Genomic DNA, 19,195 nt, shown 5'->3' with positions numbered 1-19,195 from the left:
ATTTTTCACTAAACTGCTTATTTTACACCTTCACCCAAAAAACAAAAATAAAATCTCCAAATAGAAATCTCCAAATATGAGCCAAAATAAACAGTTTCTGGGGCTAGGGAGATTGCTCAGTGGTTAAAAGCACATGCTCATGAAGCATACTCGCCGAGGCTCAATTTCCCAATGCTCACAAAAAGACATGCATAAAGTGGATAAAGCATAAGTCTGGGCTTCATTTGTGGTGATAAGAAGCCCTACTGTGCCCATTCTCTTAAGCGCTCTCTCTCTCTCTCTCTCTCTCTCTCTCTCTCTCTCTCTCTCTCTCTTTCTTCCTCTGCAAATAAATAAATATTAAAAATGCAGAAAATGTCTTAAAAATTGTTTCTCAGACTAAAACAATAAAATTTGGCATAATACTAGATATATTTTAATCTCAAAAATAGCCTAAAAAAACCTTCTGATCTAGAGTCATGTAAGTAAAAATACATGTGCGTTGTATGTAAAAAATTCAACTTTCAACTCAAAATTAAACTTCATCAGTATTTTAGACACAGGTAAAAACAAAACTACAATATGTATTTAAAGCCTATTTAAGATATGTCTGACTAATCACAACTTACATGATAATATCCTTTAGAATTTATTTATTCCAAGTTTAAACAGTCTTCTGTAAATAATTATGCTAGTTTAACAGGCATGTAAAACAAAGATTTATTTACGTGACAGGTGACATACTCCGAAAGTTAAAGAAACATCAACTAAAATAACTGAAAATAAGCTACCAAAATTAAGTTCCATAATTTCTTACCTGTATTCCATCTTTAAGTTTCAAAATGCATTCCATTGTATTGATGGTAATTACCACTGGTTCTGAACCCAGTTTTGTCCATGGTACATGAATCCTCAATTCATGAATATGTCCACTTAAAAAGGTGAATGGTAATTTCAGTTCCTTAAAACATAAAGCATGAAAGTTAGAAAGTATTCATATGTTTTTCAATATCTTAAATTCCTTAAAAGAAAAATGAAATTTACAACACAAAAATATTTGGGGCAATAGTGTTGATCAAAACATTATGGGGGACTGGAGAGGATACTTAACAGTTAAGGTACTTGCCTGCAAAGACAAAATACCCAGGTTTAATTCCCCAGGACCCACATAAGCAAGATACACAAGGTGGCACATGCATCTGAAGTTCATTGGCAGAGGCTAGAGGCCTGTCACACCCATTCCTTCTCTCTCTCTCTCTCTCTCTCTCTCTCTCTCTCCCCCTCTCCCCCCCCACCCCTCTCTCTCTCAAAATAAATTAATTTTAAGAAAATATTGTGGGACTGGAGAGATGGTTCAACAGTTAAGGCACTTGCCTGCAAAGCCTACCGATCTGAACTCAATTCCCCAATACCCATGTAGAGCCAGAGGCACAAGGTGGCACATGCATTTAGAGTATTTTTTCAGTAGTTAGTGGCCCTGGTGTGTCCCTCTCTACCCTACTTCCCCCCACAAAAAAATAAGTAAATAAATAAATACTGTGTATAGTGGCAAATGTTTTTAATCACAGGACTGGGGAGACTGAGGTAGGAGGAATCAACATGAGTTCCAGGCCAATCTTGGGCTAGAGAGTGAGTTTCAGATCAGTTTAGACTACCTAAAAAATAAAAATAATTTTTAAAACTAAAAAGTATTATACAAGTAACATTTTAAAGTTCCTTCAAATCTCAAGGCTTCAGTTTCTTGCTAAACAGAAAGAATCTTCAATTCCTCGTACAAAATCAAGGCTCATATAGGATAGTAGTCACAGCAATAAACAATAAGACCTTGGATATGTACCATGTAATTTCACTTAAATCTCTAAAGATATGTACTCAAAGCCTTTCTAAGGTCAAGTTGAAACACAGCCTTAATTGGAGATAAGAGAATAATCTAACAAAATAGAAACTGACTGTGGTGGTTTGATTCAGGTGTCCCATAAACTTAGGTGTCTTGAATGCTAGGTTCCCAGCTGATGGAGATTTGGGAATTAACACACCCTGGAGGCAGTGTATTGTTAGGGGTAGGCTTATGGGTAGTATAGCCAGTTTCCCTTTGCCAGTATTTGGCACACTCTCCTGTTGCTGATGGGCACATGATGTAGATGAGGGGGTGATGTCCACCCTCTGCTAATGACAATGTTTTCCCCTGCCATCATGGAGCTTCCCCTCAAGTCTGTGAGCCAAAAGAAACCTTCCTACACACACACACACACACACACACACACACACACACACACACACACACACAAGCTGCTTTTAGCTGGATGATTTCTGACAGCAACGTGAACCTGACTGCAACAGTAAATAAAGTTGGTACTAGACAAGTGGGATTGCTGCTACACACCTGACTGTGTGGCTTTAGCCTTTTGGAGTTGATTTTCAAAAGGAATGAAGAAAAATGAGAAACCTTAGCCTAAAAGATGCCTAGCAATACTTTTAAGTACAGCTTGATGGACTATTCTGGTCAGAGTTGAAAGACCTGAATGCAATAAGATGCATGGACTGTGAGGTTGGGCTTGTGAAAGTGAGAAAGAGCTTTGCCAGGACTAGGCAAGAAGCAGTTTGTGTGACAGGCTTGCTGGTATGCCCATGTCCTGAGAACTTGTGAAGGGTTGCAGTGTGTAGAAACAGACTGATGCGAGCAGAGAGATATAGCACAGAAAAAAATGAAATTTTGGGGCTGAAACTTCTGCCCATTCAGCTGCAACTATAGGAGAAATTATACCATTTGAGATTGGGCCAGCTGACTTACATTGGGATGACAAAAAGAACGAAGTCTTTTAAAGGGGCCTGAATGCTGAAGGAGTGTCCTGTTCTTCAAAGTTTGCTTTATTTCCTCTGGATTAACAAACTGGCACCCCACCTGGTATTATGGAGTATAATAAATGCAGGAAAAAGAGGGTCATTGAGTTTGCAACATGGTCTTGTGTTTTGGAAACGGCCATGGGCAGTGTGAAGCATGTTTGCTGAATACCTGAGTGGAGACCCCATGGGCTCACGAGAATGAATCATGGGTTGCAGTGGAGACCCAGTGGAGATGCCAAGACCACAGATGGCTACTAAGGAAAGCTGCTGGCCCCAGTGAGGTTTTCCAGGACTGTGAATAGCCTAGCTGGAGGGGCAGAATTGGGAGCTCCAGAGACTTGTTGTTGGTTAGAATTATCAGACTTGGAGACTTGTCACTGATCAGAGTTTTTGGACTTGGAGCTAGAGTTTGATATTTGTCCATTTTAAATCTTGTATTAGTTAAATATTTTGTTGCTATGCCCAATGCCATCTTTTCCAGTGTGAGTGTTCTGTGCCATTATGGGTTTTTGTTCTGTTTTGTTTTTTGTATTACGGCTCAGTTAAAAGACCTTGTACTATAGGGATGTTTGACCATCATTAGTATTGATTAAAAAAATGGGGAATTTTAGAGTTGGACTAAATGTATTGTATTTTACATCATGGATGGTTATCAGTTTATGGGGGCCAGGGGTGGAATGTAGTGGTTTGATTCAGGTGTCCCCCATAAACTTAGATATTCTGAATGCTAGGTTCCCAGCTGATGGAGACTAGGGAATTAACAACTCCTGGAAGCAGTGTATTGTCAGGGGCGGGTTTATGAGTGTTATAGCCAGTTTCCCCTTGCCAGTGTTTGGCACACTCTCCTGTTGCTATTGCCCACCTTATGTTAGCCAGCAGTGATGTCCACCCACTGCTAATGACATTGTTTTCCCCTGCCATCATGGAGCTTCCCCTCAAGCCTGTAAACCAAAATAAACCCCTTTTCCCCACAAGCTCCTCTTGGTCGGATTATTTCTGCCAGCAATGTGAACCTGACTGCAACACTGACCAACACAGAAAAACAGTATATTGTGCATCACCTAATTAAATATTTAATCTGTGGATAAGCTGGTCATTAATTTGAAATGCTTTCCATTATCATTAGGAAAAAGCATAAATTTCACCAAAAATCACGTAATAATAATTTATTTCATGTTCATATAACATTTTTCACAAATCAAAAAATACCTGTTACATTTTTATTATACAAGCTAATATAAATATTAAGCTTATTAATTTTTTGCCCACTAACTTGTTCAGCAATGTTAAGACAGATATATACCTAAACATAGCAAAGTAATTATAATCAGTAACTGTGAAGCCTCAAAACAAGTATTTAAAGCCTATCTCTGCCATTTATGAGCCCAAGAGGATACTGGGTCCTAGGAAAATTCATTTCATGTGTCTTCATTTCATTATATAGAAGATTTGGATAAGAATATTGGATACAAAGTACTTAGAACACTGTCTTCCTCTCACATAAACCATAAGAATGATGCTAAATGGGATTATTAGCATTATTACAAAAATATGAGTCTAAACTATGTCATCAACCAGGTTTTTTTCCTAAAGCCAAACTACTAAAACTGTATTGTCACTGATCTTTGCTAATATTTTATATTGTATTAACTTTAAAGATTTAGTATTTTTTTCAAGCATTATTAAGCTAACACATCATATACCAATAAGTATTTATAACAAGACAATATTTACTAAGCACTTACACTATCCTAAGTACAATTTTAAGCACCTTACCAGAATGTAATCATTTCTCATAACAACAACAACATACAAATACTATCATCTCATATTTATGATGACAAATCTCAGGCATGAAGTGTCAAGAAAATATCTAGGAAAGCCAGGATTCAGAAGTAGAGATTCCAGAGCCCTTGTCCTTTACCACTAATACTGATGCCTCTACACTTCTATCAAGAGCACCCAGCTACACACACTTAAACTGCTGACACATCTTCTTAGACAATAAGCAGATTATACTTTCACCTCTACCACCCCAATTTGTGCAAGCATATATTTACAAAATATCTGGCAAAGTTGCAGTCTATGGGCAGGAATCCAATTATTTCAAGGAGAAGTTAAGATGCCTGCATTAAGCTCAAGAATTTCATGTGATGAGAATGCTTATTCAAGGTCTTAGGAGATGGCTCAGCAGGTAAGAGCACTTGCACAAGCATGAAGCATGAGTTTCATCCCAGCACACATGAAAAAAGTGTGACCAGAAATGCCTGTAACCCATCCTGGATGGGGATTGGGTGGGGGGAAGAAGCAAATTACTGGGGCTCCCTGGTCAGGCAGTCTGACAGAAAATGGCAGCTCCAGGTTCAGTGAAAGATTATCTCTAGGGAACAAAGCAGAAGAGCAATAGAAGAGGACACCAGCGTTTTGCCCTGGATTCTGCACACATGCACACTGGGTAAGATGTTCTACTCTGGCCTCTGCACACATACATACACTACACATCACACACACATAGAGAGAAAGAGATGCATGTGTCTGGAGTTCAGATGCAGTGGCAGGAGGCCCTCTTATACCCATTTCTCTTTCTCTCTCTCTTCCCCCCATCCTTCTTTATCTCTGCCTGCAAACCAATAAAAAAACCTAGTAAGGCTTTACTATCTAGGATACAGAGAAAATTCCTTCAATCAAAAGAAACAGACTAGCAAATTGTATTTAACTATATCTAAAAAACAAGGGCTGCAGTCTGGAGATAGCTCAGCAGTTAAGGCACTTGCCTGCAGAGCCTAACAACCTGGGTTCCATTCCATAGTACCCACATAAAGACATAATGCACAAAGTGGTACATGCATCGGGAGTTTGTCTGCAGGAGCTGGAGGCCCTGGTGTGTCCATTCTCTCTATCTGCCTCTCTTCTTTCTATCTCTCTCTGCTTGCAAATAAATAAATAAATAATGTATTTTTTTTTAAAAAAAAAAAGGGATGGGGAACATGGCTCAGTAAATAAAGCACTCACAACTCAAGCTAGAGTACCCAAGGTCAATACCAAGACCACATGTAATAAAGCCAGAAGCTTAGCAATCTTCTGTACTACCAGCATGCTGACCCTGTTACCCTGATGGGAAGCAGAGACAGTAGAATCTTCTTAAAGCTTAAAGCAAGCACAACAAAGAACAGCAGGGCAAAAATCCAGAATGAGAAACTGTACCTCAAAGGAGGTGGACTGGGTGGGATGTTGTAATTACCTTTGCATTACTGGGATGAAGCACCCAACTAAAAGCAACTGATGAAAGGAAGTGCTTTATTCTGCCTTGAGAGGAAGAAAGCATAATAAAGTGAAGGCTGGACATCACGTCTTGCCACAGCAGGTGAAAAACAGTTCCAAGAGAGTAAGCTGAGCTCCACCTCCCAAACTGCCATAAGCTGGAAACCAAACATTCAAAACACATGAGTTTATGGGAAACACCAGATTCAAACCACAATGGACCCAAAGGTCCTCTGACCACCACACACAAGCTGTCTCACATGCACTTTCACATTCAGTCACACACACAAATAAGTTTTGTAATTAAAAAAATAAATAATATCCATCTGTTTGTTGTCTATAACAAATAAATGTCACTGTAAAGAAAAACAGACTTAGGAAAAAAGGATAGAAAATTATTCTTCATGCATATTTATGTGGCATGCATGTGATACTGTGTGCATTTCATATGTGCTGACAAAGTAGACTTTAAGCCAAAATTAGTCCAAAGAGACAGTCATTTCACATTTAAGAAAAATCTATTGAGAGGGCTTCATAATTCTACATGCATACATACCAAATATCATCATACTAAATTTTATTTTTAAAAAACTCCATGGGATAAAAAAGCAAGTATTAGCTGAACACAATAGGCAGCTTTCACCAATACACTGATCAAGCACACAAAATAATCAACAAAGAAGTATCAGGATGAAATGATCAAATAGACTTGTCATCTACAGAATATTCCACCTAACAGCCACGTAACACACAGTCTTCTCAGCAGTCCATGGAACTTTCTCCAAAATATATCACATAGTAGAACAAAAAGCATGTCTTGACAAATATAACAAAACCAAAATAACTTCCTATAATCCATGTAATCATAAAATGATACTAGAAATCAATGGCAAGAGAAAGTACAGTAAGTGTGAGCTGGAGAGATGGCTCCATGGTTAAGTTTGCTTTCTGAGGAGTTTTGAGAAAGCTAGAGTTCAAATCTCCAAATCCCACATAAAACAACTGGATGTGGCAAGGCATACCTGTAAGGCCAGTCATTCAGGGCAGCAGAACTCCACAAGCTCCAGAATCAATAAAAAGAGACTCCAGTTCAGATGAGTGATGGAGCAAGACATCCAAAGTTCCACTGCAGGCAAGCTATGACTGTCACAAGTGACAGTATCAGGAGTCACAAGGGCACATACACATGCATATACCATACTACACATATCCCCAATACACACCCACATACACATGACATAATACACATACACATGGGCAGAAAAAAATTTAAAGAACAGGAGAATTTTCAAAAGTATACAAAGTCATGAAGACTGAAAAATATATTTATTAAATGGTTAATATGTCATCAAAGAAACCAGGAAAGAAACTGAAAACTTACTATAATCAAATGCAAATAAAAATATATCAGCTGGGCATGGTGGCACACGCCTTTAATCCCAGCACTCGGGAGGCAGAGGTAGGAGGATCACTGTGAGTTTGAGTCCACCCTGAGACTACAGAGTGAATTCCAGGTCAGCCTGGGCTACAGTGACACACTACCTTGAAAAACCTGTGTGTGTGTGTGTGTGTGTGTGTGTGTGTGTGTGTCATATACACACACACTTATACATATATATATACATATATACACATACATACATACATATATATAGACACACACACACACACATACATATATATTTATATAAAACATATCAGAACATGTAAGAAACAATGTGAGCAGATCTGAAAAGGAAATTTATAGCTATCATTGTCTACATTAAAAAAAAAAATCAAACAGAAAGCCAGGCATGGTGGCGCATATCTTTAATCCCAGCACTCAGGAGGCAGAGGTAGAAGAATCGCCATGAATTCAAGGTCATCCTGAGACTACATAGTGAATTCCAGGTCAGCCTGAGCTAGTGTGAAACCCAACCTCAGGAAAAAAAAAAAAAGATGGACGTGGTAGTACACCTTTAATCCCAGCAGAAGTAGGAGAATCTCCATGAGTTGGAGGCCACCTTGAGACTAGTGAATTCCAGGTCAGCCTGGACTAGAGTGAAACCCTACCTTGAAAAAAAAAAAAAAAAATCAAAGAGATCTCAAATACTTAATGATGCACCTCAAAGGTTTTAAAAAAGAAGAATAAGCCAAACTCAAAATTAGTTCATGGAAGAATAAAAAAATCAGGACAGAAACTAATGAATTGGAAGTGAAAAGAACACTATAATCAATGTAACAAAAAAGATTATTCTAAGAGGTAAGTAAAATTGACAAACCCTTAGCCAAGCTAACTGAAAGAAAAGAAAACTCAAAGCAATAACTGAACTGAAAAGGGAGAGACTATGAAAGGTAAAGTTAAAATTTAGAGGATTTTTAAATTAGAACGTACTTGAAAAACCTACCTTTTTACATTTTATTTATTGATTTGAGAGAAACAGCTCATTGTGTTGTTCAACTATTAGCTTGCATTTTAGTGAGTGTTTTATGTTCATCAGGGAAGTTAGTCTATAATTTTACTTACTGTGTCCTTATTTGGTCTTGGTATCACAATACTGGCCTCCTTAAATGGGTTTGGTAGTGTTTCCTCCTTCTAATTTTTTAAAAATGCGCACAGGGTGCTGGGTGTTGAACACAGGGCTTTGTGATTTCCAGGAAAACATTTTACTACTGAAGTATATTCTAGCCCTTTCTCTTTCTATCTTATGGACCAACTTGGAAAGCATTCGTGCTATTTTTTTTTAATTTTTTAAAATTAACTTAGTTGACAAAGAGAGAGAGAGAGAGAATGGGCACACCAGGGTCTCTAGCCTGAAAAACTCCAGATGCATGTGCTACCTTGTGCATCTGGCTTACATGGGTCTTGGTAAATCGGACCTGGGTCCTTAGGCTTTACAGGCAAGCACCTTAACTGCTAAGCCATCTCTCCAGCCTGATGTTAGTTATTCTTTGTGGTGGTTTGATTCAGGTGCCCCTCATAAACTTAGGTGTTCTGGATGCTAGGTTCCCCAGCTGATGGCAATTGGAAATTAATGCTCCCTGGAGGCAGTATATTGTTGGGGGCGGGCTTATGGGTGTTATAGCCAGTTTCCCCTTGCCAGTAATGGCACTCTCCGGTTGCTCTGGTCCACCTTATGTTGGCCAGGGAGTGGTTCCACCCTCTGCTCCTGTCATCATTTTCCCTGCCATCATGGAACTTCCCCCTTAAGCCTGTAAGCCAAAATAAACCTCTTTTTCTCCATAAGCTGCTCTTGGTTGGGTGATTTCTACCACCAATGTGAACCTGACTGCAACATTCTTTAAAGGCCTGGTGGAATTCAGCATTAGGGTCTGGCCCTTTGTTTTTCAGCTGGGAAACTTTATTACTATTGTAAGCTGTAGCCAGGCACGGTGGTGCATGCCTTTAATTCCAGCATTTGGGAGGTAGAGGTAGGACAATTGCCATGAGTTCAAGGCCAGCCTGGGAATACAAAGTGAGTTCCAGGTTGGCCTGGGCTAAAGTGAGACTGTACCTTTAAAAAAAGGAAAAAAATCATAATTACTACCATAAAAAGAAAAAAAACAAAATACCTAGAAACAAATCAATAAATCTGAGGATGTGAAAGACCTCTATAATGAGAGCTTTTAACACTGAAGAAACTAAAGACACTATTAGAAGAGCCCAACCTTTTGACAGTGCAACATGGTATTATCCTTTACAAATGTGTTAGTCTGTATGTATGCAGCCCACAGACCACAGGTTGGACATACTAGGACCAGAAAATGGCAAGTCCTCCTATGCCCATGGATTAGAAGATTAATACCATTAAAATGGCTATATTTCCAGAAGCAATTGACAGACTCAATGCAATCCCATCAAAATCCCAATGACACTCTTCACTAAACTAGAAAAAAAATCTTAAAATTCACATGGAAGTATAAAAGACCCCAAATAGCCAAAGCAATACTGGAGATATCACAATGTTTGATCTGAAGTTATACTATGGAGCCATAGTAACAAAGACAGAAAAGCAGTACAACAAAACAGATACATTCATCAATGGACTAGAACCAAAGACCCAGAAATAAGCCCACACAATATACCTACGTGAAAGGTGCCGAAAACATTTGGGTGGTGGGGGAAAATCCTCTTCAATAAATGATGCTGAGACACCTAGCCATCTACATGGATCAGAAGAAAACTAGATTCTGTCATATGGCCCAAAAAGCAATTAAAGTTAGATCAAAGACCAAAAACTCTGAAGCTGCCAGGGAAAAACATTTCAAGATATAGACCCAAACAAGGACTTTCTGAAAAGGACTCCAGTAGCTAAAGAAATAATGGCAAAACTTGACAAATGGAATTACAAAAATTTTTTTAATTTCTGTACTTCAAAGGAAGCAATTAGCCAAATGAAGTGACAGCCTACAGAAATAGAACGTTTTTGTCAGCGATATCTCAGGAAAATGTAAATCAAAACTACACTGAGAATTCATTTCACACCAGTCAGAATGGCTATTAATGAGAAAATAATAACAAATACTGGCTAGAATACAAAGAAAAGGAACCCTTATAAACTGCTGGTAGGAATGTACCTCAGTCTAAGCACTATAGAAATCAGCATTATGATTCCTCAAAATTTAAAAATGGAGTTACTGGGACTGTAGAGATGCCTTAGTGATTAAGGTGCTTTTCTGCAAAGCCAAAGGGCCCAGGTTCAATTCCCCAGTACCCACATAAGCCAGATGCACAAGGTGGCACAAGTGTCTAGAGTTCAGCTGCAGTGGTTGAAGGCTCTGGCATTCCCATTCTGTCTGCCTCTTTCTTTCTCTCTCTCAAACAAATGAAAATAAAATAAAAGTTTAAAAATTAATAAAATAAAAGGTAAAAAATAATAATAATAAAAATAGAATTACTATATGATCTACTTATACCACTCCTACAAATAAGGCCAAGAAAATCAGCATACTACACAGACACCTGCACATCCATGTCACTGTAGCACTATTCACAATACCCAACTTGGGAGATCAGTCTACGTGTCCACAGACAGATGAATGGATCAAGAGACTGCCTGATGCACTCATAACCACATGGCTGAATATCGTAACCCCACTAAGGAGGGCCATCAATGGAATGGGAATGGGAGAGAGGGAATATAAGAGGATAACACAAAGGAATGGGACCAACATGTAATCGGTTCATATAGTAAAGTTCATGACTTTTTAAATATTTTATTTATGTATTTATGCAAGAAAGAATGAGAGAAAGAGGCAGAGAAAGAGAGAATGGGCATGCCAGGGCCTCTAACCACTGTAAATGATCTCCAGACACGTGTGCCACCTCATGCACCTACCTTTACATCGATACTGGGGAACTGAACTTAAGGTCATTAGAGTTTGCAGGCAAAAGTCTTAACCACTGCCATCTCTCCAACCCTCATAACTTTTTTAAATGTGGTATATAAAGCCAGCTGTGGTGGTGCATGCCTTTAATTCCAGCACTTGGGAGGAAGAGGTAGGAGGTTCACTGTGAGTTCAAGGCCATCCTGGGACTACAGAGTGAGTTCCAGGTTAGCAGGGGATGTTACAATGTTACACTACCTCAAGAAGAAAAAACATAGCATATATACAAAACAGAATTTAGCCATAAAGTAGAATGAAATTATGTCATTTCTAGGGGAAGAATGGAACTGGGGATTAGCACATTAAGCAAAATAAACCAGACTCAAAAAAAATCCAAGTTTTCTCTCATAGATGGGTTGTAGATATATATATCCATTTATATATATGCAAAAATGTATATTTATGTATACATATATATGACATGAAATTAGAAAGGAAACTAGAAAAAGGAAAGGGAGTAGGAGGCAGGAGAAGGGTAAAGAAAGGAAAAGGAAAAGGGGGACATGAATATAGTCACAGTACATGATATACTTGAGTGAAAATGTCTTAAGACATCATTCACTACATGCAATGAAAATATGTTAGTAAAAATTTAAAAATGAAGCCAGGGGTGGTGGCTCATGCCTTTAATCCCAGCATTTGGGAGGCTGAAGTAGGATGGATAAGGATTAGAGGCCAGCCTGTGGCTACAAAGTGAGTTCCAGATCAGCCTGGGCTAGAATGAGACCTAGCCTGGCAAAAAAATAAATAAATTCTTTCTCAAAACAAATGAATAAACAATAGTATATGGAGATGCTAATAACTCACAATAGTAGCTAGAACAACTAGACCAAAAGTTAGAAAGGGCTAAAGAACACTATCCACCAATTAGATCCGATATCTACAGATCTCCAACAAGTCCATTCAACAACTAAAAAAAAAAAAAAAAATACACTCATCTCAAAAGAAGAAAACATTTAAACTAAATAAAACTGAAAATACAACATATAAAAATTTATGAGATGGAGTAAAAGGAATTTTGACTGTAAATGGTTATAATAAGAAAGATATATTTAAAAATCATTAACCTTCTACCTTAAAAGTAGAAAAAGCAAACCTAAACACAAACCAAACAAATAGAAGGCCCACAATATTAAACCAGGCATACAATTAAATTATTGTAAGATTCTTTAAAAATTGGTTGAAAAACACTATTTAAAACAAACTGTATCACAGGGACACCCGTAGACAATGACTGTAAACAGTAGCCTTCTTCACAGTATGGAAGGCTATAAGATACCTTTAAGATAGCACTTTTCAATGGATGTTCATATGTCTGATTTCATATTGTTCCTATCTAGACAGGGAGCCTTCGAGAATACCCAGGGCACAATGATCAGAGTTCACTTAGTCTTTAGTCATGTGATCTTGCACCAAGCTGTAGAATAAGGAACATGTGATTAAGGCTCTGTACAGGATCAAGTTCATGTTCCCTGGCCACCAGTAGATACACATATCAAAGAAGTAAGGCTTTGCCAAATGTAATGCAGATGAACTGAAGATATGCTAGCTGAGTGGCATTAGAAAAAAAATCCTTCATTACCAAAAATAATATATATATATGTATGTATATATTTATATGTGTGTAGTATCACATAAGCATACATACAACATAGCTAAACAAAAATTAACACATAAAATCCATCGGGATCATCATAAGAACTAAAATTTACTGTAGTAATCCAAGGCTAATTCAACATTTAAAAACTCAATTTCCCACAGTAATGATAAAAATAAGCTGCGGCGATTAAGCACTTAGCTGTGAAGCCTAAGGACCCCAGTTCAAGACTCGATTCCCCATGACCCACGTAAGCCAGATGCACAAGGTGGCACATGCATCTGGAGTTCGTATGCAGTGCCTGGAGGCCCTGACACGCCCATTCTCTCTCTACTTATCTGCCTCTTTCTCTATCACTCTCAAATAAATAAATAAAAAATAAAATATTTTTAAAAATAAGCTATGAACTCATTAAATGTAGTATTTAATACAATTCCATACCAATTCAGTATTTTTTAAGATTTTATTTTTATTTATTTATTTATTTGAGACAGAGAGAGAGGGAGTGAGGGAGAGAGAATGGGCACGTCAGAGCCTCTAGCCACTGCAAACACTCCAGATACATGTGCCACTATGTGCATCTGGCTTACGTAGGACCTGGAGAATTGAACCTGGGTCCTGAAGCTTTGGAGTCATGCACCTTAACCATTAAGCCATCTCTCCAATTCAGTATTTTTAAATTTATTGGAAAACCAGAACTAGAAGAAAATTTTCTTAACCCAATTAAAGGCTCACAGCTAACATATTAAATAGTATAATATTATATTCACTAAAGTTGGATAAGAAAAAAGAATGTCTATTCTCACCTACTCTACTGCATATTGTGTAAGAGGTCCTAGGTATTTTACTAATGAAAACAAAAGAAATTAAAGGTATAAGCATTGCATAGAAAGATAGAAAAATATAGACCCAGGTGTGGTGGTACACACCTTTAATCCCAGCACTTTAATCCCAACATAGAAGGCAGAGGTAGAAGGATCTCTGGGAGTTCAAGGCCGCTAAACAGTGAATTCCAGGTCAGCCTGGGCTACAGGGAGAAACTACCTCAAAAAAAAAAAAAAAAAAGAAGAAGAAGAAGAAATTTAACATGTCTACAGCCAGACCACCTTAAACACGCCTGATCTCATCAGGAAAATGTAAAACTATCTTTACTTATAGATGACATAATTGTGTATGCAGACAATCCAAAAGAACCTGCCAAAAGTTAAGACAAGTTAGAAAAAGCTTTCTTAAGACATTAACAGCCTTAACTATAAAGGAAAAAACAATCATACAATGGACAATAAAATGGTGACCTTGTATTCATTAAAATAACTATAAGAAAGTGAAAAGGCTTTCGTCTTTCGGCTCGGAGGAGGCTAAGGTGCAACTTTCTTCGGTCGTCCCGAATCCGGGTTCATGCGACACCAGCCGCCTCCACCATGCCGCCTAAGTTCGACCCCAACGAGATCAAAGTGGTGTACCTCAGGGGCACCGGAGGCAAGGTCGGCGCCACATCTGCTCTGGCCCCCAAGATCGGTCCCCTGGGTCTGTCTCCAAAAAAAGTTGGTGATGACATCGCCAAGGCAACCGGTGATTGGAAGGGTCTGAGGATTACAGTGAAGCTGACCATTCAGAACAGACAGGCTCAGATTGAAGTGGTGCCTTCTGCTTCTGCCCTAATCATCAAAGCCCTCAAGGAGCCACCAAGAGACAGAAAGAAGCAGAAAAACATTAAACACAGTGGCAATATTTCTTTTGATGAGATTGTCAACATTGCCCGACAGATGCGCCACCGGTCTTTGGCCAGAGAACTTTCTGGAACCATCAAAGAGATCCTGGGCACTGCACAGTCTGTGGGATGCAATGTGGATGGCCGCCACCCACATGATATCATAGACGACATCAACAGTGGGGCAGTGGAATGCCCAGCTAGCTAAGAAGCATAAGAAAGAATATATTTCAATAAAAGATCAAGAGAAAAAAAAAAAAAAAGAAAGTGAAAAGGACAAGCCACAAGCAGGAATATATGTATCAAAACATGTTCCAATACATAGGAAGAGAGGTAAACTTCTTGCCTCAGAAGCATGAGGTCCTGAGTTTGACCCCCAGAGCTCCCATAAAAATGCTAGGCATGGTGGCACATGTTTGTAATCCCACACTGCTGGGAAAGCAGATCCCTGGGGCTCTCTGGCCAGGCAAGTGAGCTTAATTGGCAAACTCCAGGCCAATGAGAGACACTGTCTCAACACAAAGTGGAAGACATTCTTGAGGAATGACACTCAAAGTTGTCCTCTGGCCCCACACAAGTACCAGCACACACATAAACATTAAATACACACACACACACACACACACACACACATATATATGAAAAAAAAATGTAAAAAAATAACATGTAATACACATATACCCGACAAAGAATTCACTTCCCAGATATAATAAGAACTCGTAGGTGCTAGAGGTGTAGATTAATGGTAGAGCATGTGTGAGGTGGTGGGTACAATGCCCAGAATGAAAAAAAAAAAAAAAACCTATAAAATAAAATTACTACATATCAATAAGAAAAGGCAAGTGAAAAAGAGAATTTTATTAGGCAAAATACAAAATTTCAAGATATGTAATTCGATAGCCAATAACCATGTGAAATAGCATTCACCATTGGTCATTAAGGAATCGCAAAGAAAAACTGCAATGAGATATCACCATCACACCTACCAAGAAGTCTAAAATCTAATCAATAAGCATGTGAAACAGTAGTAAAACTGTGAAATAACTGCCGTTATCAAATACTGTAGTGAAACTATACATTGATATAACTATTCCAAAAAATTATTAGGCAATACATATTAAAGGTAAACATGTGCCTACCTCCTACACATACATCTAAGGAAAACTAACACTTATGTTCATCAAAAGGCATATTCAAGAATGTTCACAGAAGCTTTCTTCATAAAAGCCAACAATATAAGTAGTTCAATAGAAGAATACAGAAATGGTGAAACCTTATGCAGTGGAATACTACCAGGTAATACAAAGAACAAACTACTGCTCACCCAACAATATGAGTCAACCTCAGCCATGATGTTAAAAAAGAAAGAAAGAAAAAGAAGTCAGACAGAAATTATTCCAATTTAGCTGATGCTCAATAACAGGTAAACCATTTTCCCTCTGTGGCTTTTTAAGGTAGGGTCTTGGCTCTAGCACAGGCTGACCTGAAATTCACTATGTAGTCTCATGATGGCCTTCAACTCACAGTGATCTTCCTACCTCTGCTGGGAATCATGTCAGGCATGCCCAGCGCAGTGGGTGCATGAATGGGCACACCAGGGCTTCTAGCTGCTGCAAAAGAACTCCAGATGTGTGCGTCACTCTGTGCATCTGGCTTCACATGGGTACTAGAGAATCAAACTTGGGTGGTTAAGCTTTATGGGCAAGCACCTCAACTGCTGAGCCATCTCTCCAGCCCCACCCCCACCCCCACAAGCCATTTTTATTGATAAAAGTCAGATTAGCAACCATCTGTTTTAGGAATGAGGCGTATTGGTTATAAAGGGAACCACAGAACCTTTTATGGTATGAGAAACACTTTATTTTCTCGCCTGAATAGAAGGTGGCCAAATGTACATCAAGTTAAAAGCTGAGCTGTTATACTTAAGACTGGTCGTCATTTTAGAAAAATAAAGTGGAAATATTAAGACACACAATCTTGGGGTAGAATAGGAAAATAACCTAGTTTCTTATGCTGTCTAGATTATTCACTAACTGGAAAAAGAAAATATAAAACTTACTGATAACCATTACCATCACAGTAAGTCTTCCCTTATCTCCTACAAAGCAGTTGGTCTCTGACTCTTTTGAGAGTCTACAGATATTTTGAATCCTCAAGCATAACGTAATTACTTGGCATATGTTACTGATAAGTGGTAAATGAATTAATGACAATGGGAACTTTTAAGTTGTACTTTATTTGCATTGTATCAATCTCATGTTAAAAGAAAGGAAATTTAAAAGAAATAAATCAAGATGACTCCAATTCACCATAATTCTGAATCTGTGTCTACTCAATTCTCTTGAGGATACCATGGATAATGCCATCTTTCCTACTGAAAGAAACAGAACTTTTCTCGAGACCTGACCTTGCTGTCTCTCAGGCTCCCACTGCCCAAAGAAATGGGATTATTTTCCAGATGCCAAATTTTGACAATGCGCATTAGAATATATAAAATTCTGACAATGTGCATTAGGATATTTGGTAATGGTTGAGAAGTGAGTGAACAGGCTGAACAATTCCGAACAAGAATTTTGGAGAACAATAGAACTGTTTTCTTGTCAGTCAAATCAACTTCGGGGGTCTCCGTCTAGTAATAAACCCTCACTGGGGAGAAACCATTAAAATTTTTCTGCAAAATAGTCCACACAGTAGCCCAAAATACTCCCGGCAGGAAATTTACGTTTCCGTACTACAAAAAAAAAAAAAAAAAAAAGCTGAAAGTTCCCAATGACATCTACGCAGCTTACCTGTTCCAGCACATCTAACTTCAACTCGAGTTTGCTGAGCACCACGTCGCCACCCCATAGTGAAAGCTGTAGATCCGAGGGCTTTAAGTTCTTGATATAGCGATTCACGTAGCTCATTAAAATTGGAGTTACGTATGACTCCAGCATCTTTAAGGTTGGGGGTCAAAGTCAGACTCTGGAAAGAGCGAAGACAGGGGGGTGGAAATGTAGTTAAAGTGACTGATGTCGGCGGTGCGGCCAGGAGCCAAGGCGTTTCTCGGGAAGGGCTGGGGCAGGCCGAGCAGCGGCCGTCGCCTCGCAGCAGAAGCTCCAGAGGCGCTCCGGGGCCCGGCGACAGCCTCCCCACGCCCGCGCGCCTCGCCAGGCCCCGCCGGCGGTGACCAGGAACCGAGCGGGTCTCCCCGGGGACGCGCAGCGCAGAGGTGGGTGGGATCTCCTGCCCTTCACGAGCCCAGCCACCCCCGAGCTCCTGGCCTCCCGCAACGCGGCCGTCCTAAGAGCCGCTGGCCCGCAGCGGCAGCCCACGCTCGGCTGACGACGCCCGGGGACCGCGGCGTCTAATCCACTCCACCTCCGGCTACCTGGCAGCCGCCTCGGGCCGCGGCGCCGCGCCACTTCCGGGTGTGCCTCCCCTTCGGTGCGCAAAACAAACTGCCCCGCCGCCGCTCGCGATCTGAATTGGCTTTCTCTTGCCGGAACTGCTCACCGGAGCGTTCTTTGGGGAGAACGCGGCCTCCGCTCGTCAGCGCCCCGGCTCCGAAGCCCGCTCCGGGATCAGTACGGAGTTCGAAGCAAGTGCCCAGGGGAGGGGCGGACCCATAACGCGGAGACACCCGAGATCCGGAAGTGGCGCTGCGGCTGGGGAGAGGTGGTGGTGCTGGTGATGGTAGCGGTGGAGATAGGGCCTCGGGCCGGCGGTCTTGAGGGAATGGTGGAAAAACCCTAAATGGCTAATCGCGCAGTGGAAGTAGTCCTGCATGTTCCATCCCTGAAATAGAGAGGTTATTGTTGCCATTGAGAGCTTCAAGAACGGGAAAGAGGAACTTGGATTCACTGGGGAAAGCAGTGGTAATCAGGCCGCAGGTAGGGCGAGCACAATAGGCACCTGAGGTTTCTATGCAGGAGGTAAGGTGGATGTGGGAAGAAAATTGAAATTGTATTAGGGTTAGGATGTTCTGCGTTTAGACCGAGCACATAGGTAATGCGCTCCCGTGCTGTTGCTTTCTAGAAGCTGTAGTGAAAGGCGTTCGCTTGCTTCTGCAGGTGTAGAGAATGGAGGATGACTAGTCACAGATGTTGCAGTCAGGTTCCTGTTGCTGGGAGAAAACCCCTGACCGAGAGGAGCTGGCGGGGGTGGGGGGAAGAGTTTATTTTGGCTGGGGACTCGAAGAGAAGCTCCATGATGGTAGGAAAAACGACGGCATGAGCAGAGGGTGGACATCACCTCCTCGCCAACATCAGGTGGAACACAGCAACAGTAGTGTGCGCCAAACACTGGCAAGAGGAATCTGGCTGTAATACCCATGAGCCTGCCCCCAGCAATACGCAGTCTCCAGGAGGCTCCAATTGCCAAATTGCCACCAGCTGGTGCCTAGCATTCAAAATACCTAAGTTTATGGAAGACACCTGAATCAAACCACCACAGCA

At 40.1% G+C, this 19,195-nt stretch overlaps 2 protein-coding genes across 7 annotated transcripts in view; one reads left to right on the top strand and one right to left on the bottom strand.

Moving 5' to 3' along the window:
• Positions 1-18,356, bottom strand: part of Vps13b (vacuolar protein sorting 13 homolog B) — a 659,022-nt gene extending 640,666 nt beyond the window's left edge. For 5 of the 6 annotated variants that reach the window (XM_045143283.1, XM_045143282.1, XM_004663047.2 and 2 more), the window contains exons 1-2: positions 17,549-17,837; positions 797-940 (exon numbers count right to left, since the gene is read on the bottom strand). In XM_045143283.1, coding sequence (XP_044999218.1) covers positions 797-940; positions 17,549-17,695 — 291 coding nt within the window. In that variant the 5' untranslated portion in view covers positions 17,696-17,837. Of the gene's footprint in view, positions 1-796; positions 941-17,548; positions 17,838-18,254 lie in introns of those variants that run through there. The other variant, XM_045143281.1, reaches the window with a different exon arrangement.
• On the top strand, positions 14,426-14,973 carry LOC123458628 (60S ribosomal protein L12-like). Its single transcript, XM_045143284.1, has one exon. The coding sequence runs from the start codon at positions 14,470-14,472 to the stop codon at positions 14,965-14,967; it is 498 nt and encodes a 165-aa protein (XP_044999219.1). The 5' UTR covers positions 14,426-14,469; the 3' UTR covers positions 14,968-14,973.
• Positions 18,357-19,195: the final 839 nt, after the last annotated feature.

The sequence above is a fragment of the Jaculus jaculus genome, chromosome 2 (genome assembly GCF_020740685.1).
Source record: "Jaculus jaculus isolate mJacJac1 chromosome 2, mJacJac1.mat.Y.cur, whole genome shotgun sequence".
Lineage (NCBI taxonomy): Eukaryota > Metazoa > Chordata > Mammalia > Rodentia > Dipodidae > Jaculus > Jaculus jaculus.
The sequence above is the reverse complement of the archived record's forward strand: the minus strand, read 5'-3'. Positions and strand labels throughout refer to the sequence as shown.

Excerpts from the sequence above, each read along its gene's own strand:
- LOC123458628 (XM_045143284.1), top strand. The coding sequence starts at position 14,470 with ATGCCGCCTAAGTTCGACCCCAACGAGATCAAAGTGGTGTACCTCAGG.